General features: G+C 66.2%; 1 protein-coding gene across 2 annotated transcripts; it reads left to right on the forward strand.

Annotated features, from left to right (window-relative positions):
• Positions 1 to 9,794: 9,794 nt before the first annotated feature.
• Positions 9,795 to 18,280, forward strand: LFNG (LFNG O-fucosylpeptide 3-beta-N-acetylglucosaminyltransferase). 2 transcript variants are annotated; one of them, XM_042971775.1, is made up of 8 exons: positions 9,795 to 10,306; positions 14,912 to 14,960; positions 15,447 to 15,546; positions 15,644 to 15,797; positions 15,916 to 16,001; positions 16,469 to 16,631; positions 17,071 to 17,156; positions 17,369 to 18,280. In XM_042971775.1, the coding sequence occupies exons 1-8, from the start codon at positions 9,866 to 9,868 to the stop codon at positions 17,433 to 17,435; spliced, it is 1,146 nt and encodes a 381-aa protein (XP_042827709.1). In that variant the 5' UTR covers positions 9,795 to 9,865; the 3' UTR covers positions 17,436 to 18,280. The 2 variants fall into 2 exon arrangements, with proteins under 2 accessions (XP_042827709.1, XP_042827708.1); XM_042971774.1 differs by having other exon boundaries at positions 9,798 to 10,306; positions 16,466 to 16,631.
• The last annotated feature ends 1,812 nt before the right edge of the window (positions 18,281 to 20,092 follow it).

A 20,092-nucleotide genomic window follows, 5' to 3' on the forward strand; every position in this document is an offset into this window, starting at 1 on the left:
AGCTTACAGCCAGCACCTGGACTTGGTGGCCCCCCACTTCAGATCACATCAGCAGGGACCGGCCTGTGGCTTTGTCAGCGGAGGACAGCCTTGCAATCCGAGCTGGGGGGGCGCCGGGGGAGGACTTTGCCGAAGGGAGCAGAAGAGGCTGAAGAGAGCCTCAAGAGGGGTGGGGAGGGGCCCGGGGCATGTGCCCGTGTGCAGATGGTGCACTGACCAAGGATGGACGCCTGAAATTCGGCCCACGCTCTGCTCGCCGGACTCCAAAAAAGGAGCACCTTCCCTCAGGCGGCGCACGGGGGTCCGGCAGGGTTCAGAGGACCCAGCGTGGACACGTCGCAGGCTGCCCGGCCGGAGTCCAGGCTTCCCCGAGACCCCAGGTGGACAGCTAGCTGCGCGTGCTCCTTCCCGCGGGATGCCCGGTCGGCCCCCAGGCCCGAGGTGCGTCCCTGTCTGGCCCAGAACGCCTCGGTTCCCACGCCGTCACAATGGCCACACAACGGGGCCCCCAGGGACGGAACTTAATCTCGGGCTATTGAAGACCTGCAAGCCATGGCCCCTGTCCCCAGCCCGCAGACGCCGCGCCCGGGACATCTGATCCACCGCCACCCTCTCCTCAAAGGGGGACACTGTCTCCCCAGGGCCCCCCGCCCCCCCCCGGCATGGACAGGAGGGAAACTGGGTCACCGGGATAGAGTGACAGCAGTGGCCGGCCGGGATGGGACTGGAGGATGCTCCTGGCCCGCAGACCTGCCCCAGGGCACCCAGCCCTGGGGGGGGGGGGGGGGGGCGGGACCGGCCTGAGAGCCGCACCCTCGAGGGCCTGGAGTTTGGGCCGAGAGCTGAGGCGACAAACTGCCTGCCTAAGACCTGCTCGTTGTGTAGGGACAGAGCTGAGACTGGGGACCCTCCCTTCCCCCACCCAGAGAGGGGCCCATAGGCCACCCTGCACCCCCCTCCACCCCCGGAGCAGGCCAGCCGGCCACCCGCTCCTCCACCCGAGAACGCCCGGCTGCCGCTTGGTTTCCTGGCCCTCGAAGAGCTTTCTGGAGCAGCCAGGAAGAGTCAGGCCTGGCCAGGAGCTACTTCTGGGAGCAGAGACCCAGGTCTTCTGTGTGTGAGGTGCGCTCACCGTCTGCAGCCGGCCTCTGAGCGGAGCACCGCACCCGCCCTAGACTCCGAGTGGGGGCCATGGGGGCCGTGAGCTCAGCCCCGCAGGACTGCGGGAGCCCCACAGGAGGCTGGAGCCCACAGATTCTTGCTCTCAGGGGAAGCTGGAGACACGGGCTCACCGCTGCGTGGCCTTGGGCAGGACCCTGTCTTCCCATCTGTCCAATGGCCCTAGCTCCTTCTTGCCCCTTTGTACGTCTAGCAAATTCTTAGCTCTTTGTGGTTGCCACCGTCCCAGAGCACTCTCTGGGTGCCAGAATGTGTGCCGGGGGCTGGAAGGGACCCAGGAATGGAAAAGAGGGGAGGGACCCAGGAAAACTTCTCCAAGGAGGTGGCCGCTGACTGGGGAGGCGGGCATGGAGGGACTGAGCCCAGCGGGTAAGCCGGGAGCAGCAGAGGAAGTCGGAGGCCTGCAGGGGCAGGGCCGGCCCTCCAGAGTGGGGAGCAGGGAGACAGGGATCCCGTTTCTAGGATTTGGGGGCCAGCCCTCAGGTCCACGCAAGACCACAGTGCCCGCTTCTCACTCGGAGCCGGCAGCTCTGGGCAAGGAACTGCCCGGGAATAATGTCCACCTCCCACCTCGGGCGGCCGGGGAGTCTGTGGCCAGGAGAGGGGCGTGGGCTTCAAGAGGGTCCAGAGGGCAGGCTGGCGTCAGCCTGTGAACCTTGGTGCCACGCAGAGTCAGCTGCCTGGAAAGAGAAAGGGGCCGCCGGGCCCGGACCAGGCCTGCCGTCAGGAAGCGGCCGTCCCGAAGGACCCGGCTTGCCCGGGGTACACCTGCCCTGCCCGCTCCCGCGGCTTCCGCTGGCAGTGGGGGCATCTGTGGCCTCGGCCGCATTTGCCGCCGTGGCGAGCCCGGAGCCAGGTCTTCCCGGAAGGGCACTTGGGGGTCCGCTGGGCCCCGCCTCTTGGCTCATCAGCACCCGCCCGCGCGTGTTTCAGAACCGGGGTGCGGGCACCGGGGCAGACAACCACCACCCCACCCCTGTGTGACCCAGGCCAGCTCACTTCCCTCCCTGAGCCTCGGCTTCCTCAATTGCAAAATGAGAGCTGAGACACGCCCTGCTAAGCCTGTCGCCCCGGGGCCCCCCTTCCCTCCACTTTCCTGCCCCCCCCCACCCCTCCCCGCAGTGGGCAGAGCAGGCCGAGGTACCCTCTCGCCGGGGCCCGGATGGCACCGAGGGGCACAGCTTCGGGGCTGTGGGAGGGGGCTGGCAGCGTTTGTCCCGCAGGGCAGGATCTGTGGAGGGGTGGGGGGGCCAGCCCGGGGCCGGGAGGAGGGGGGCCAGGGAGCCTAACCTGGCAGGCCCTCCGGCAATTCTGTCTGCTGCTTCTGTCAATACGAGCCTTCCTGTTTTGGAGATTAAACCTTGGCTGAGCAAACAGCCTTCAGGGGGGCCCCTCCCCGCCACCTTCCCAAACCCAGCCCGGCCGGAGGCTGCAAGCACCTGGAGGCCGTTGGGGGCCACGGGGTCCGGGGCCCCGCTCTGCCGCCCCTGCCCTCGCCGAGCCTTGGCCCGTGGCCCAGGCGGCCCGGCCCGGCCCCAGCCCCCCACTGACCTCCGTGGAGGCCACCCGCAGGAGCCCCCTGTGTCATCCTTCCGCTGCCGGGCTGGCGCACTGTCCCGGCAGCCCTGCCCGCCGCATCCTCTGCCCTCACATGACCTTGGCAGGAAGTGGGGAGCAAACTGCTTGCCGGGGCCTCCCCGCCAGGCTCACGCATACCTGTCAGGGACCCCAGGGGTGGCCGGGAGCCACCCTGAGTGCCCCACGGAGGCTCCTGCCTGGGGAGAGGCCGGCCATGCGGATGGCGATTCCTCCAGTTGGACCATTCTTTGCCGGGGGCCCGGCTTGCACATCGTAGGGCATTCAGCAGCACCTCCGGCTTTTACCGACTGGATGCACCGGCCGTGCATTACCCCCGGGCGTGGCATCCAAAAATGTCTCCGGGCATTGCCAAACGCCCCAAATGTCCCCTGGGCTGGTCCCTGCGGACCGTGTGTATACAAAGCAGCCAGGGCTGCAGAGAGAGGCCTGGCCTTCCCTCTGATGCGGGCCTCAGCCCTGTCCCATCCTCCTTGCCTCTCCCACCCCCTTGCACCAGGGCCCACCTACCTCTGAGGAGCTGGCCCTGCTCTCCTGAAAAAATCCTCCTGTTGCCAGAGCCTCTCAGGACAGGGAGCAGGGAGGGCAAAGGCCTGGCCGCAAGGGCATGAGGCCTGGAGGGACAGACGGCCTGGGGCTGACTCCTCTTGCCCGGGCTCCCCCTCCTCCTGCAATGCAACTCGAACCACATCCCTTTTGCTGGCAGACCTTCTGTGGTTCCCCATTGCCTCCCAGGCCTGACCCTGACCCTGACCCCTGACCCAGGACCGGCCGGCTCCTGCTCAGCTCTCCAGCTTCACGTCCCTCTGCTCATCGACTCAGACCCCCGCTGAGCTGTGTGACCCCCCCCCACCTCTAGGCAGCACCCCTTCCCGCCTCCCCCCCCACCTCTGGGCAGCACCCCTTCCCGCCTCCCCCCCCACCTCTGGGCAGCACCCCTTCCTGCCTTCCCACCCTCCCCCCCACCCAAACCTTCGCCAGTCACCACCTTCTCCTAGAAGCCTTGCCTGATGCTCACTACCCCCGGCCCTGGCACACAGTGGATTATCCCTCGCCTGGGCTCCGGGCACACTTGGGCTTGACCCGTCTCCCGGCCCTGACCGCCATCTCTCTGCTGGGAGGACGTCTGAGAGCCTGGCAGATCCGCCCACGAGAGTGTGAGCTCCCTGAGGCCAGGAGCTGCGTCTGACTCACCTCCTAAACCACCCGGAGCCACGCAGAGCCAGGGGTGGAGAGAGTGCCGGGGATCCCGTCGAATGGTTGGGTGAGTGGACAGATGGACGGTCAGACGGGTGGACGAATGGGTGCCGTGGTGGTGGCTTGTCTTTTTGTGGGTGTGGTTGCCGCTCCTGGGCACATAACCTCCCCCTCCCGTCACTTCCAGGGCCGCCTAAAATAGTGATCAATGCCATATCCTTCTCCACCCCTGGGAGTGAGGGGCTCACTCAACTCGACTCCTGTCGCAGAGGAGGAACCTGAGGTCAGGGAGTTACAGAGATAAGGTCGGGGTCATGAAGTGGGGGCGGGGGCGCCCTTTGAGGCAAGACTCCGATCCCTACCGCCTCCATCCGGCCAGGAGCCCCTCCTTCCACTGCCCCCAGGGTCTGGTCCCATTGACGTGGGCACCAGGTCATGACTGGGGCGAGGGGTCATGCCTGGGGCCTGGCAGGCACGGGGACAACCACTCCCCACCCCGTGGCCACAGCACAAGCTAGCCATTCTTGGCAAGACAAAGGCTGGCTGGGGCAAAGTGGTTCTGGTGTCTCCCTGGTGGGTGTCTGGCCGCTGTAGGACGTCAGTAATGTGTCCTCACGGCCGGGGCTCTGCTCCTGGGGGCTGCAAATCAGATTAGCCCAGTCTGGCCCCAGCGCAGAGCCACCAGGGAGAGGTGCAGCTGCCAGGCCTGGGCCCGTCTCCCTTCTGGTGTTCGAAGCCCTGCCCCACGGCGGAGAGACTCGTCCCCGACTGGCTGTGGGGTCGGAGGCGTGCCTCTTCTCCTCTCTGCACCGCCCATGTCCAATCTGCAAGACCAACCGCTTGAGTGAGACCCTCCCAGCGTAGGTGGGCACACGGTGTATGGTCACCGAGAACTACGGGCATCAGCCCCTGCCAGCCCCCTGCCACCCTCCACAGCTCTGCCCTCAGGCCCCGGTGCCAGCTCACAGTTCAGTGGGCAGCCACGCCGGGCCTCCCTCCTTCCCCTGAAACCCACATTCCCCGGGGCTGGGTGCTTGGGGGACAGGAGCAGGGGCCCTCCCTTGAGCCTCTGCATGTCCGTATATCTACATGTATCCATCCCTCCACCCAGTCAGTCCACCCATGCATGCGTCCGTCTATCCATCTGCCCATCCATCCATGTATCATCCAATGGATGTTTCTAAGGTACCTAAGATGCACCACGTACCCTTCTAAGCACTGAGGACGACAGCTACGAATGACACAGTGTTTCTGCCCTCTGGTAGCCCACATCCGGCACCTTCCCAGTCATCCCCACGACCTCTCTCTGCCTTTTTGCCTTTCCGTCCATCTGTCTCTCCTTTCCCTTCCTCATCTGTCCAGCCAGTGTTTGTTTACTGAGCACCCGCTTTGTGGCAGGCACTGCTGAGGAACTCAGCATGGCCCCTGACCTCCCAGGCTAGCTGGGGAGGCAGGCAGGGAAACGGGCAGTTATTATCTCATGGAGTCAGGACCAGGACGGGGCAGGTGCCACAGGGGCTGAGGGAGGACTACCTGGGAGAGGTGGCACCCGGCTGGCCTTGAAGGGTGTCCCCTGAAGCCTTACTCAGCCACCTAGGCCAAGTCACCGGGCCACTGTGACCACTCCAGGCCCCAGAGTTCAGGCCAGTGGGCCATGTCGCCAGGGCTCATTGTTTCTCTACGCCTGCAGAGTACCAGCCAAGGGTGGGCGGGGAAGGGAAGGCACCGGCCATATCCCTATTACAAAGTCAAGTGAAATCCCGAGATCTGCAGAGGGAGGGAACTGGCCCAAGACCACACAAAGCGAGGCCTGGGGGTGAGGGGTTCCGGGCAGGGCGGGCGTGCGGGCGGGCCGGGCCAGGCTGGTCTGGGGGCTCTATTCACAGCTGTAGACTGTTCATTCTTCCCGTGGGGGCAGCGCCCACCCCAGCTGCAGTAATGGGAATCAGCTGCTGCTGCCCGCTGTGCCCCCTCCCTCCTGCCGTGGAGCCGGCTGCACCGGGCTCCGGAGCCAACCCTCCCCTCCTGCCAGCGGGACTCCCTGTCCAGAAGCTTCTGGGCTGGGGCTTCTGTGACCGTGCCACTCATTGCCTGCTAGGGGCACCTTGGCATCCAGAAGGTTCCCTTCTTGCCAGTTATCCTCTGATGCCCTCACGGCAGCGCGGGGGCAGCGTCCTCACGTCTGCCCGTCCAGGAGCCCCAACTCCATCTTCCTGCCACCAGCTCACGGTGGGGTTGGGACAGGGCCTTCCCTGTTGCAGTGACACGCAGCCTGCCTGCCTCGGATGACTTCCTGCGAGCTAACGGGGCCACCCGCTATGTCTCCTGGATCTTCCCAGGAAAGAAACAATCCAGGGGAAGCCGGCCCCAAGGACCCCGGGAGCCTGTGGAGAAGGGGTTTCCAGTAGCTGGTGGGACAGACCCCCATCCACGGGAGGCCCCGGGCTGAGCCCCAGCAGAGAAAGGAGGCTGAGTTCAGGTGGGGACACAATACTGCCTCTGAGCCTGATGTGGGGGCAGAGTAGAGCCCCGCGGGGCTCTGTGGTCAGGTGGGCCCGCTTTCCGAGGCCACCGCTCTAAATTTCAGGGGCGGCTCTGAGGTCATTCAGCCACGTGGCTGCCCGGGGCCCCAGGCTGGCGGAGACACCACGCTGAGTGGAGGTCTGCTGCCCAGGAGGCACACAGACCCAACGTCCCCAGGCAAGAGAGCCAGGCTGCTTGCTTGTCTGACCTTCCGCCCGGAAGCACCTTATAAAACGGAGGGTAGCGTTATCCTCATGTTATGGGTGGGGAAACTGAGGTTCAGAGAAGGAACATCCCGGGTCCAGGTCTAAAGCTGAGAAGGGGCCCCTGTGGGTTTGCAAGGCCAGCAGTCTGGCTCCAGAAGGCAACCCCCACCCCCGGGGTGAGTTTGTGCCTGTGCCCAGAGCAGAGCCCTGGTCCAGCCTCCACTCCCAGGCCCCTCCCCCCGGGACCTTAACGCCCCAAGGGGCTTCCCGGCAACCTGGTCAGCACCCCCATCCCTTCTCAAGCTCCCCATTTCCTGCCCTCAGCCCAGCACCCCCACTTCCCCTGCGGCTGTTTGGCTCAGTGGGTCCCTGGTAGGAGCCCGTGGGCCTAGGTCAGGGGCAGGGAGGGGCGCACCTCAGGCTGGGGAAGGGGCGGGGGCAGCTGAGCGGGCCACCCCCCTACAGTTTTTAGACCTCAAGGAGTCACCACGAAATTCCATTCTCCTGACAGCAAAGAAACTGAATCACTCTTGCCAAAGCCCACGGCCCCCACAAGAATGCTATAAGGCTTTGTCCTGCTGTTCCCAGACGGCAGCCGCACCCGGGGGCCCCCCACGCCCCAGCCTGGCTGCGGAGAGGCGCAGGAAACTCCCTCTAGCCCCTGCCAGGCTGGACCAGCTCCTCTCAGTAACCGCGTCTCCTGCCCACCCCCCCGCGTCCTTGCCTTCTGTACAATGGGTACACTGCTCCTGCTGTCTGGTGTGTCCCAGGGCACCAGTCGGAGAAAGCAGGGGTGCTCTGGGGTGCGGGCAGGCAGTGCTATCTCCTCGGCGGGGGGCCACAGGACCTTGTCTGGTGGGAGTATGGGCTGACGTGGCCGTGTGCTGTTCTCTCTCTTCTCTTGCAGAACACTCAGCATCTAGTGGGTATCGCTAAGTATAGAAGCCACTGACCTGAATCCCGGGCACGGCTCACGCAAAGATGTGAGGGCTCAGTGGTGCTTGGGCTGTTGGGGAATGGGGAGGATTGCAGGGTGCGGCAAGAAACGGGGCTGGGAATGAGTTCCCAGGGGAGTAGACAGCAGACCAGGATTTGAACTCAGAGGCAATGGGGAGCCGTGGAAGATTCTGATCCATTTGGGGGGGCGGGGAGGGGGAGGGCTAGATCTGTCTGGTCACTGAGTAGAGAATACATAGAGCAGGTAGGGAAGGGAGACCAGGGTGGAGACTGCCCAAGACTTCCTGAGGAGAGATGAGGGGAGTGGAGGGGGCTCCTTCTGAAAATAGCCCAGATATGGGGTCCGTGGGAGTTGGTGGTGAGGCAAGGGCACAGGCACTTCAGACCTGAGGCTGGGCTGGGCTGCGGCTCAGCTGACTGTTTGGGGGCAGCCCATGCAGCCATAGGGCCTTTTCCTCCCCTGCCCACCCGGCCTCTCGGCTGCCTAGAGGCTCCGAGGCTGGGCTCCGGCTGATGGGGGCGGGGTTTATGGCAGGAGGTGACACCACGGGAGACTTGTCACTTGGGCACAGCCAGCACCATCTGCTCAGGCAACTGTCTGCCTGAGGTGGCGCCTGCTAATTACCTGGGGGGGGCGGGGGCAGGAAGAGGCCTGGGAACCACTATCTCACTATCTCCCATCACACGCCATGACACGGGGGCTAGGGCTAGGGCCCCAGAGCTCTGGGAGCAAATGGGCCACAGCCCCCCGGGGGCATTTACCCAGCAAATCCTTAGCGAGCACCCACTGCGCTCCAGGCCTCTTGGCGACACTCAGGCGGAGGAAGAGGCACGGGCACCCACAGCGCCACCGCAGGCAGGGGGCTAAGCTCTGCGGAAGTAACTGGCCAGCGGGCAGAGTGAGCTGTGACCCGAGCGGGCAGGGGCTGTGGCCCCGGTGGTCGCAGAGGGCCTCCTGAGGAGGGGGTGCCAGAGCCGAGGAGGGACGGGACGGGAAGGAGGCGCAGCCAAGCGGAGAGCCGCCCCCAGCTGAGCTTCCGGAAGATGCTGAGGGCAGAGAACTCGGACCCAGCTCCCGCGCCAGGGGGCCCCTCGGCCACTTCCGGGCCCCTCGCCCCTCGCCGTCAGCCCGGGCTGCTGGCGCGCATTCCTGCCGCCCCTGCTCGCGCGGTGGGCCGGCCCGACCCGTGGGAAGGCCTGGGGGCGGGGGCCGCCGTGTGCCGGGGGAGGCGGGGCGGGGGCACAGCTGGGCCACATCTGGCCGGATCGGAGAGGGACCAAATGGGACAAAAAGCAGCCTTTCATCCCGCGAGGGGAGGGGCGACCTCAGTTCCTTCTCGCCACAGGGCGCCTGGAGGATTTGGGGAACATCCCCACCACCCCCGCCGTCGGGCTGGGACTTGAGGAAATTACCTCGGGTTGGGGGGGGGGGGCGCGGTGGAGCTGAAGGTGGAATTTGATACAGGTGCTTTCTCGCTGCAACCTCGTGGCCCTACCTGCGGCTCGGGCGGCTAAGCCCCTCCTCGGTACTAATAACCGCTGCCCGGGGCAGAGAGGACTTAGACCTTAGTCCGCCCGCACGCCGCCCCACGTTCTCGGCACGCAGCACCCCAAGCGCAGGACGCCGGGCTCGGGGAGGGGCAGCGCCCAGCGAGGAAGTCCGGACGGCTCCGGCGGGACTACCGAGCCCGAAGCCCCCGTGCCAGAACCCCGGTCACCGCGCTGAGGGCGCGCCCTTCCGCGTGCCAGACGCCCCGTGCAGCCCCCGCCGGCGCTGGCCAGCCTGCTTTCCCCTTCGGGGCCACCGGGGCGGGCCCGGCCCCAAGCCCCACGCCCCTCGGCTGCCCGCGGGGGACGACCCGGGCGGGGCGGGGCGTGCACGTGCTCACAAGGGGCGGGGGCGGCGGCGCCCGGCGGGCCTTTCCCAGACCCCCGCCGCGGCCCCACGTGGGCGCTGAGCGTCTCGGGGGGCGACCGGCGCGAGGTCCCGCCCCGGGGCCCGGGAGCCAGTGAGCGCGCGGCGGGGGGCGGGGCCTCGGGGGCCACGCCCCCCGGAGGGCGGAGTCCGGCGGGGAGGTTTAAGAGCGTGGGGCGCGGGCAGTGGACAGCCCAACGCGCCGCGGGACCCGGGATCCTGCGCGTCGGTCCGCGGGGCGGGGCAGGGCAGGGCGCACCGGGCAGGGCGCGCCGGGGGCCGCCACCCCACCATGCTCAAGCGCTGCGGCCGACGCCTGCTGCTGGCGCTGGCGGGCGCGCTGCTCGCCTGCCTGCTGGTGCTCACGGCGGACCCGCCCCCGCCCCCGGTGCCCGCCGAGCGCGGCCGGCGAGCGCTGCGCAGCCTGGCGGGCCCCGCGGGGGCGGCCCCGGCTCGCGGGCTGGAGGCGGCGGCGGCGGCGGCGGCGGCTCCCGCTGCGCTCGCCCGCGAGGTGCACAGTCTGTCCGAGTACTTCAGCCTGCTGACCCGCGCGCGCAGAGACGCGGGCCCGCCGCCCGGGGGCGCCCCCCGCCCCGCCGACGGCCACCCGCCGCCCCCAGCGGAGCCGCTGGCGCCCCACGACGTCTTCATCGCGGTCAAGACCACCAGAAAGTTTCACCGCGCGCGCCTCGACCTGCTGCTGGAGACCTGGATCTCGCGCCACAAGCAGATGGTGAGCCCCCCACGCCTGGGAGGGGTAGGGGTGCCGTCTTGCGCAGCTGGTGGCAGTATCCGAAGGGCGCCAGGCTGCACTCTGTCCAGCCACCTGGAGTATCTGGGGTGGTGACACCAACCCGTCCCTTTCCAGACCAGTCTCCTTGATGGGGTCACTCTCCCCATAGAGTTGTGGAAGCGTCAGATGGGGACGCTACTCCATCCGACTTCCAGAGTCTTGGATGGTATGCGTTGACCCTACACCAGCTGCCAGTGCTTGGGGTTTGGTGCCCTGCGATGCTTCTTACGCCCTTCTCCTCCCCAAACTTTGGAGCGCATTAGTAAGGTGCTGTTGTCTCCACACCACCCCAAGGCAGATTCTGAGTGGGGCATCCGCCCTGGGCTCAGACCCTTCCCTGGAGAGGACGACGCTTTCGTTAGTGATGGGGTCAGGGTTAGAACCACCCCTGGCGCCCCGCATAGGGCTGGGAGAGTCTTTGCTGTGGAATGAAGACAAGTCTTTGCTAAAGATGATCTGCGTTTGGGGTGGGTGTGAGTGAGTCCTGGAGAATGTATCTGGAAAGAGAGCACCGGGTTTTGGGGGCCTGTGCGGAGACCCTCTCCCCACAGCGTAGGAATCTTTGGAGCCCGGAACCTTGTGCTTTACTGCACCCTAGTTGAGCACCAGCTTCCTCCACACATAATAAAGACACACCCCACTTTGAAAATCTCCCTCGGGGCTGCAGCAGGACGGTTGGGTTGGGGCGGGACGGGGCAGTGCGGGCCCTGCCGGAGGGCGGGAGGGGCAGCGGGGGAACGCCCCTGGGCTGGGAGATTCAAGGGACTAAGTGGGCATTTGGGGTAAAGTTGAGGGACCCTTGCCTGGGACGAGGGCTCAGAGAAGACCCCACACCTGTTCCTCCCTGTTGGAACCTCAAGGCCTGGGATCTTCTGGGGTGGCTGAGCCCTGTTCGGGGACAGGGTTCTGGTGAGGTCGTGATGGGGGCCGGGGTGGGGGGAAGGGTCCTCTCTGGTCCCAGCGTGGCGAGGGGGGCCCTGGGAGTCCCGTGGCAGCCTCCTGGGAAAGCAGCATCCCCTTTCCCAGGGGCTCAGCGGGCCGGCGGGAGGGGGCGGCGGGGGCCGCGGGTTTTGTTTGGCCGCCGGGCCGTTAGGATTCCCAGCGCCCGGCGGCTCTCACGCCGGCCGCTTGGGCAAGGTAACAAAGCCCCTTTCTCCAGCGGAGAAAGGCACCCGGCCTCTTGTGTGCAGCTATGCGCTCCATGGGAACCGCCACTGGCGCGCTGGCCACTCAGGTTGCCTGGCGATGAGGGGGCCTGCGGGCCCCCCCATCCCTGACTGACAGCCCTTGTGGGACACCATCCCTGAGCCAGGCACCCTACCCCCAGGACTCGGCCTTCCTGCCGTGTGACCTTTGGCAGCATTCGGCCCCCTCTGGCCCGCCCCCGGGTTCTGAGCTCTGCTCGTCTTGGACTTTGGGGGCTTTCTCCAGCAGAGGGGATGTGGTCAGGGGGGTCTCAGGTACCAGTCCCAGCGGGGGTGATCTTGGGCAAGGCCCAGGGCCTTTGTGACCCTCAGTCTCCTCATCTCTGAAATGGGGCAACCATCGTCCTTCCAGTATGGTGTTGTGAAAGAGGGCGGCCAAACCTGGAGGCGGAGGGAATGAGCCCAGCAGGTCCTCAGGAATCGGGGCGGGGGGCGGCATCACTGCCCTGGGCCCTGACGTCCCTCTTTAAGGGCCGCTCAGTTTCCTCTTTGACGGCTGACCCCAACCAGGAGAGGCTGAATCTGCCCCCTCCCACCCCCCGCCCCGGCATCAGTTCTTGTGGCACAGCGAGCGAGAGTTCCTCACCTCCCCCTGTGGGGGAGGGGGGTCCTCGAAACCGTCACAGCTGAGGGTCCTCCTCTCCCAGTCCTGTGCATGGTGATTCAGACCCACTTTGATGTGGAACACCCGAAGAAGTCAGGGCTTTGGTGGCGGAAACCCCGAAAGGCTGTGCAAGCTGAGAGTGGGCATCTGACTCACATGGAGGGTTGGGAGACTTCCTGGAGGAGGTGCCATTTGAGCTAGACTGAGAGCACAAGCATGGGGTATGTGTAAAACACTTCCCGCAATTGGAGTGATAGTGGGGGGTTGGGGGGGGATGGCGGTCAGCAGGGACCACACTACCACAGTCCCTGAAGTCCAGGACGAGGGGCTGGACCTTTGGCCCCCACGTTCCTCCCCCACCCCTCCGAGGAGTGGGCCAGGCTGCCGCGGCTGCCACCACAGCGGCCACAATTGCTGGGGGAGAGCTTGGCATCCTGTGTTTCTTTGAATCGCAGCTCCAGGAACAATGCCGCTTCCTGTGGGTGTCCCCCCCGCCCGCGCTGGGCCAGCCCTGCCGCCCCTGCTGCCCCCCTCTTCCTCCTTCAGCCCCATCGTAGGGAAGTGGGGAGGTGGCCCGGAGGGGGGTGGTCTCAGTCCCTGGGAGGCACTTTGGGCTAGATTAGCACCACCTCTGCCCCCTGGGTGTGACCACAGGCTGGAGGCTGCCCCTCTCTGGTCCTCAGTTTCCCCACTGTCCACCCAGGTAGTACAGTGTCTACCTCTCAGGGCCGTTATGGAGACCAAAGAAAGGAGTCAGTCTCCGTGCTTTGCTCTGGGTACATACGTGTGAGCTCTCGTTATGCCCATTTGACAGAGGGGGAAACTGAGGCTCTGAGCCACCAGGCAGCCTGTCCGTGGCTTTCTCTGCTGGTTGCTCTGATGCTGGGAGACCGGAGGCCTGGCACCCTCACACCCCCCACAGCCCCACCCTTCCCCGAACTCCTCTTCAGGCCGCCCGCCTTGCTCTCCCCGAAGCTGAACAAAGGTGACTTTAATCTCCGTAGCCTTGGGCTGGGTTTTTAGGGCACCACCAAAGCGCGGGAGAACAGGCCTCGCTTGATCTCATTAAGAAAGCATTTTCCTTTTAATCCAGCGACGGCAGTGCGCGTCTGCACTGGCCGGCCTGGGCCTCCCACAGCATTCCTGGGCTGAGATGCTGGGGAGTGGGTGGGGGGCTGGGTGCGAGTCTGTGCGTGCGGGCCGCCTTGGGGTGCCTGCAGGGCCCTGGAAGGAGGGGGTGCGTGCGTGGAGAGGACATACCTGGGGCCTGCCCCTTCTCCAGCTCTAAGCCGGTGCTCAGCAGCTCATGGCCTCACCTGAGTGTGTGCCCGGGTCTGGGGTCAGGCTGGGCAAGGGGCTGGAGCCATCCAAAAGAGGGTGGGGACCCCAGGTGGGACCCCCGGTTCCTGGGTGTCTGCTGTGCTCCGAGCCTCCGCATGCCAGAGCCTCCCTAGGACCCATAAAAGGAAACTGAGGTCTGGTGGGCACGGAGGTGGGGGGTCTCCCGCCGCCTGTGCTCAGAGCCCACCCCCCCACCCCCCCCCACTTCGGCCACGGGCCCCAGGCTTTGCACTCAGCCATGCCCGGGTGCGCTGGGCGGCACGCGCTGGGCGGGCCAGGCAGAGGAAGGAACATTCCTCCCCGTGTGCTGACGGGCCCAGGCGGGTGCCGGCAGCTCCTGGCCCCGCCCCGCTGCCCGCCCCCTTCCTCGGAGCGCTCCTGGCAGGGGTGGCCCAGTGCTGGCACAGGTGGAGCCTTGATGTGGCCTTGGGCAAGGCCCGTCTGCCAGCCTGGATTTCCTTGCCGGGGCTGCGGCGGGGGGGGGGGGGGGGGGGCACATAGTGGGGAGGAGGGGAGCTGCTGGGGGTACTGCTCTGTGGGCTGGGGCACAGGCGGTTTCCTGCCTCAACCCTGCTGACCGTCGGAGTCTCCAGAGAACAGCGGTGGCTTCTTTGGCTCAGAGAAGGTGACCTGCCCGGCCAGTCACACCGCTCGGGGCGAGAGGGGCCAGGCTTCAAGGCCCGGCCCAGAGGACCGCAGTGCTGTGGCCGCACCCCTGCCCGTCGGACCTCTCGCCCAGCCCGGCCCAGTTAAACAGGCCAGCTGTATGGTAATGGGCAGCACGGCCACTCCCGCTTAACGCGGCCGAGTTAAGGCCAGCCCGGCGCCCCTCGCCGCGCGGCCCAGGACAAAGCTGGCGGACAATGCCTGGTGATTCATCCTCCCTCCGGGCCCTTTGTCCGCCAGGGCTTGGCGGCCGTCCAGCAGAGGCCTTTGTCCCTGACTGATTGAGACTTGGCTTCCCGAAGCCGACCTCCTCCGCCTGTCCCCCCACCACGGCCCTCTACCCCCTCCCACAGGCTAGGCACTGTGTCAATAAGGGTGTGTGCCCCGCCAGGTGTGTGGGGTGGGCGGGGAGCCGGTTACCTGGTGGGTGGGCGGGGCGCCCCACCTGGCTCGTGCCGGCACAGCCGCTGGGTGACCTTGGGCCCAGCTGTCGACGGGGATGGGGGGTGTGTGTGCACGAGTCCCAGCCCTCCTTCTACTTAGGATGGGCACTTGAGACCCACTCCGTGCACCTGGGGAAACTGAGGCCCACAGAAGGGCGGAGAGTGGGTGTGGCTGAGCTCTAGCTGCTGAAGCCCCACGGTGCCCAGCCCTGGACGCCCCCCACAGTGGCCCCGGGGGCGGAGGAGACACAGAACTGCCTATTCAAGACCACGTTTCTCCTTCCAGACGTTTATTTTCACCGACGGGGAGGATGAAGCCCTGGCCAGGCGCACCGGTGAGCCCCGGGCTTGGGGGGGAGGCGTGGGGGGCTCCACGCCTGGGAGGAACGCTTCCCTCCCCTCCGGAGAGGTCACCGAGGCCACGGGCCAGGGAGGGCAGTTTACTCAACTGGTTTGCTCAAGGCTCCGCCCTGCCACTCGGGGGGCCCCCCCCCACCCAATTCTCATGCAAATGAGGCCCTTTCAGCTCCCGGGGCCCTTTGAGCTGATGTGGCGGCAACAGGTGGCCGGTGCTGGGAAAAAGCCGCCTGAATGGGCAGGGGCGGGATCGGGTTGTCCCGGAGGGGGTGGGGCTGGGGGGGGGGGCGGGCGTGATCTCCAGGCCTTGAGCCTTGTGCGGGGCGGAGGGAGGGGGCCGCTGCAAGGTACAGCTTGAACCCGGGGCGCCCTGGGACAGTCACCCACTCTGTCCCTCTCTGCTGTGGCCGCCATCCTCCCCGAGCCAGCTCGGACCCGCTTACAGCCCCCTGCCTTGTTCACAGGCAACGTGGTGAACACCAACTGCTCGGCTGCCCACAGCCGCCAGGCCCTGTCCTGCAAGATGGCCGTGGAGTTTGACCACTTCATGGAATCCGGGAGGAAGTGAGTGTTGGCCCCGGTCCCTCAGGTGCCTGCTCCGGAGGTCCTCCCCCCGGCGATGCTCTCTCTTCCTCTCTCTACCGGCCCTGCTTCTCTCCAGGTGGTTTTGTCACGTGGATGATGACAACTACGTCAACGTCAGGGCTTTGCTGCGGCTGCTGGCCAGCTACCCGCACACCCAGGACGTTTACATTGGCAAGCCCAGTCTGGACAGGCCCATCCAGGCCACCGAGAGGGTCAGCGAGAACACGATGGTGAGCGTTCCCCACCCCCCTGCCCCCCACGCACGCCTGAGCGGAGTGGGGAGGAGGCCAGAGGTGTCCCTGTGGCCTGGGGTGAGGGTCTCACGGTCCCCTGCGTTCCCTCCTGCAGCGTCCCGTCCACTTCTGGTTTGCCACCGGTGGGGCTGGCTTCTGCATCAGCCGGGGGCTGGCCCTGAAGATGAGCCCGTGGGCCAGGTGGGTGCCCTGGGACACAGGTGAGGCCGCCCTCGGTCCCAAAGACCCCCCCCTGGCTTGGTTTGGTTCACCTTCCCAGCTGCGGGTGCCCCAACCTGACGGGCGCAGGCAGGCCGCGTCACGTGCCCCACCACCGGTCCCCTCCCGCCTGCCAGGCACGAGGGCCGGTGTGAGCACCGGCCCCAGGCACCGTCGGGCGGGACTCCTTTCCGCACCCAGTCGCCCCCGGACTCAGAATTGTCAGGCTGGCGCAGAGGAGGGTGCCGGGCTGGCACGCGAGCCTGTGAGCAACGCAGACGGGGTCTGTACCCTGCTCCACAGGGGCGTGTCCCCCTCCCCTTGGGGCTGGCTCCTTCCTTCTGTGCTGGGTGCTGCCCCGCAGGATCCTGCCGGGCTCCCGGTGGGCGGCTGGCTCCCGCCTCGCCTCAGCTCGTCCCCTCTCGTCCTCTCCTCCCTTTCTGCAGCAGGGGCCACTTCATGAACACGGCCGAGCGCATCCGCTTGCCGGACGACTGCACCATCGGCTACATCGTGGAGGCCCTCCTGGGGGTGCCCCTCATCCGCAGCGGGCTCTTCCACTCCCACCTGGAGAACCTGCAGCAGGTGCCGGCCTCGGAGCTCCACGAGCAGGTGCGCCGCCCGCCGCCCGGCCACGAGCGAAGGGGCAAGCGGGCAGGGGACGGAAGCGGGGGGAGGAGGGAGCGCCGGGTGGAGGAGCCATGGTACATAGGGAAGCCGGGGAGGGCCGCCGCTGGGATACCCAGACCCCCCACCGGCGGGACCCCGCTCACATCCCGTGCGACACCCCCACTCTGTGCCGTCTGGGGCTTTTCCTGCACCAGCAGACGACTCTGCTGGCTCTCGCCGAAGCCCCCGCCCTGGACCTCACTCCCGGCTTGTGCAGAGCAGGTGGGGTGGTTGCAGCCTGACTCACAGACCTTCCTTCTTGGTCCGGGGGAGGCCGGAAGGCGAGGCTGTCCTGGCGCTCCGAACCGAAACGGCCCCGGCTGTGGACAAAGCCGGGGGCGCGGGGGCCGCTCCCGGCTTCACTCTGCCCCTCCCCCCACAGGTGACCCTCAGCTACGGCATGTTTGAAAATAAGCGGAACGCCATCCACGTGAAGGGGCCCTTCTCCGTGGAGGCCGACCCGTCCAGGTGAGGAAACTGAGGCCCAGAGAGAGAGCTGGTGACCGACGTAGGGTCCCCTAGGGGTCTGCCAGCGCGGGTGTGGTTGAGCGGCTTGACTCCCAAGAGGGCGCCCCGACGCCCTGCTCATGCCGCGGGGCCCCTCCTGGTGCCGCGGCTCGGAAGATGGGCGCTCGGCACGCCCTCCCCGCACGGACCGGCCCCCTGCTCTGTCCCCACAGGTTCCGCTCCATCCACTGCCACCTGTACCCAGACACGCCCTGGTGTCCTCACACCAGCATCTTCTAGCCACCACGGCTGAGACCCCGTCCTCGGGCGCCCCTGGTATCCAAAGGGCCCGGGGACCCGTGTTGTGCCGCCCTGGCCTTGGCGTTCAAGGCTCCCCGGGGCTGTGCCTACGTCTGTGTGTGTGCCGTGCGCCGGTCCGTGGAGCAGACTGCTGGGCGGTCCTGTTCTGCCAGGGAGCGGGCAAAAGGGCCACTTGTCTGCGTTCCCACGCGCCTCGGGTCAGCGGGCTCGAGCCCCATCCCGGAAGCACGTGCCTGCATCGGAGGTGGCTCCGAGGGCAGTTTTCTTACCATCTCGGAGTCTTAGGGCAACACGGGGATTGGGGGCTGCTCTGCGTGGACGTGCAGGCTCTGTGCTGGGGCACCTGCGCCCTGAGATCCTGGCCCCTCCTCGGAGCCCCCGGGACAACTGCGTGTTGCTCAGTGCAGGGAAGCCGGGTTCTGTAGGGGGCGTCCCGAGCCCCCTTCTCCCACTGAGCTCTGGCCCGGGCACCGGGAAGCAGAGAAACGGCACCTGCCTCCAGCCACTCCCATTAAGCCCCTAGTGGCCGTGTGGCTAGGGGAACAGTGGCTCCCCTCCCGGCCGTCCTGGGTGGGGAGTCTCTCCAGCCCTCTCTGGTGTCTTCTCTTTGTCTCTTCCCACGATGGGGAGACAGAGCTGAGCATTTTATCTCCTCTTTGAAGCAGAGAGAAAGTCGCCCATAGTGGGTGTGTCTGTAAATATTGTGACAGTATTTTTTTACTGTGCTTGTTCCTCATAAGGGGGTGGGTAAAAAGTAGGGTGTTTTGTCATTTTTTTTTGGGGGGGGGCAGGTGTTATTTTATCTTTTCTGTGGATCAGAAAAACCAGAAGCCAAACGTGAGATATCTTTGTCGTTAAAGCTGATGGAAATGTCTAACACTGCACGTATTTATATGTCCCGGGCTCTGGACTCTCCTCCCCCACCTCGTGCATAGTACCTGTCTCCCGCAGGCCCAGCTTGGTGCACCTGGCCCGTGGGATGGGTTTTGTCTTCTGTTTTTCCTTCTGCAAAGACATAGGTAGGAAAGCGACAGATAATGGGAAAGTTCTCAGGGAATTGAAGGGTGGTTGCTATGGTGACGTCCTTTGCTGTGAATAAAAGTGCTCTTTGGGGCAACCCCAGGGGCTCCTGGTTTTCCTGGAAGTTGGGCCTGAGGTGCAGGTCTGTCTGAGGTGGCTCCAGGGGACTGGGGGCTCAGGTACTCATGTGGGGGAGGTGGAAAGAAGGGAATCTGAACAGCTCCTTGCAGGTGCCTGAGAGGCGTGGCCAGCCCTGGGCCCCGTGGATGTGGTGGTGGGGGCGGTGGGGGGGTGGTGGCTGGGTCCACAGGTCTCATCCAGAGGAGCAGCCCTAAGGCTTTGCAACTGCAGCCTGTGTTGGCCGGGCTCTAGGGGCTGCAGGGAGCCCAGCCCTCCCTGCACGAGGGCTGGGGGCTTGTTGTGGCCCAGCTCAGACCTCCTTATCTGGCTTCATCCCCATCACAAACCCAGAGGCCACGTCCTTGTCCCATTTTGCAGATGGGCGAACTAAGGCTCAGAGCCAGTGACAGCCAAGGTTAGGTAACTGAACTGGGCCGGCAGGGTGGTAGAGACCTCAAACTCAGAGGCCTGGTGGGCCTTGGATCCCGGCCTCCCCTTGTGCCGGGCACCCCACACTCGATAATCTGGGAGCTGGGCCCCCGTGCCACCCGGACAGGCTGCAGGAGGCTGGGCCAGGATGTCCCCGGACCTTGTTTCCTACAACGACCAGCTCCCCGATGACCACTGCCCTTTCTTCCTCAAATCCAGTGGAGGGGGGCAGGAGTGGGCAGGGGCTGGTCCAGCCTCAGCTGCAGCTTCCCTCCCCAGTCCCCAGCAGCCTGGGGACGCCCTTGCGCCCTGTTCCTCTTGCTGAGCCCCAGCTGCCTCCGCCCCTCGACTCCAGGTTCCCAGACTTCCATGCTCCCCACTCTGCTCCAAGCTTCGCCTTCTCAACATATCAGAATAAAAAGCGTTTGCAAAGTGCTTCCTTTCCCCACCCCTGACCTCCCGGGGGCGGATGCCAGTCCTGTCCCCCCTGGACACATGCCCACATACACAGCACCCCCAAATGGAGGGGGTGGCCAGGGATGTCCCCGTTTCTCACAACCCCCTTGCTGGTGGCTACTCTGGCCTGGAGGCGACTGGCCGGGGCCTGACCCCACCTTGCCCTGGCATTGGGGATCAGCCTCCCCTGAGCTGGTGGGGCCCTCGGGCATGGGTGTGTCCGTGCAGCCGCTGCGGGGGCAGGCGGAGCCTGCCACAGAGCTGGTCCAGGCCCTCCCTGAGCCTTGGCCTTCATCTGAGACCGGGGAGCCCCCGTGCTCTGGGTCTGGGAGGTGGCGCAGAGGGCACGGCCCGGGCCTTCCCTCTTCTCGGGGAGAAGCTGAGGGAGGAGGAAGTTCTTGCTCCCCAGAAGGGGAAGCGGGTCTGGGAGGGGGCCTTACAGGAACCGGCAGCCTGATTTCTTCCACGTGCTGCCCTCCTGGGTGTGGGGAAGGGGCCTTCCCCCAAGGAAGGAGTCAGGGAGCGGAGGATAACCTGAGCAGGGTGGCCTGCCTGGCCGGGCTAGTTACCCCCCCTCCCCCGCACCTCCCCCGCACCTCCTGAAGTGCCCG

The sequence above is a fragment of the Panthera tigris genome, chromosome E3 (genome assembly GCF_018350195.1).
Source record: "Panthera tigris isolate Pti1 chromosome E3, P.tigris_Pti1_mat1.1, whole genome shotgun sequence".
Taxonomy (NCBI): Eukaryota; Metazoa; Chordata; class Mammalia; order Carnivora; family Felidae; genus Panthera; species Panthera tigris.

Coding starts and splice junctions, on each gene's coding strand:
- LFNG (XM_042971774.1), top strand. CDS start 9,866: ATGCTCAAGCGCTGCGGCCGACGCCTGCTGCTGGCGCTGGCGGGCGCG. Junction 14,961..15,446: donor AGCCCTGGCCAGGCGCACCG/GTGAGCCCCGGG, acceptor CCTTGTTCACAG/GCAACGTGGTGAACACCAAC. Junction 15,798..15,915: donor GGGTCAGCGAGAACACGATG/GTGAGCGTTCCC, acceptor TCCCTCCTGCAG/CGTCCCGTCCACTTCTGGTT.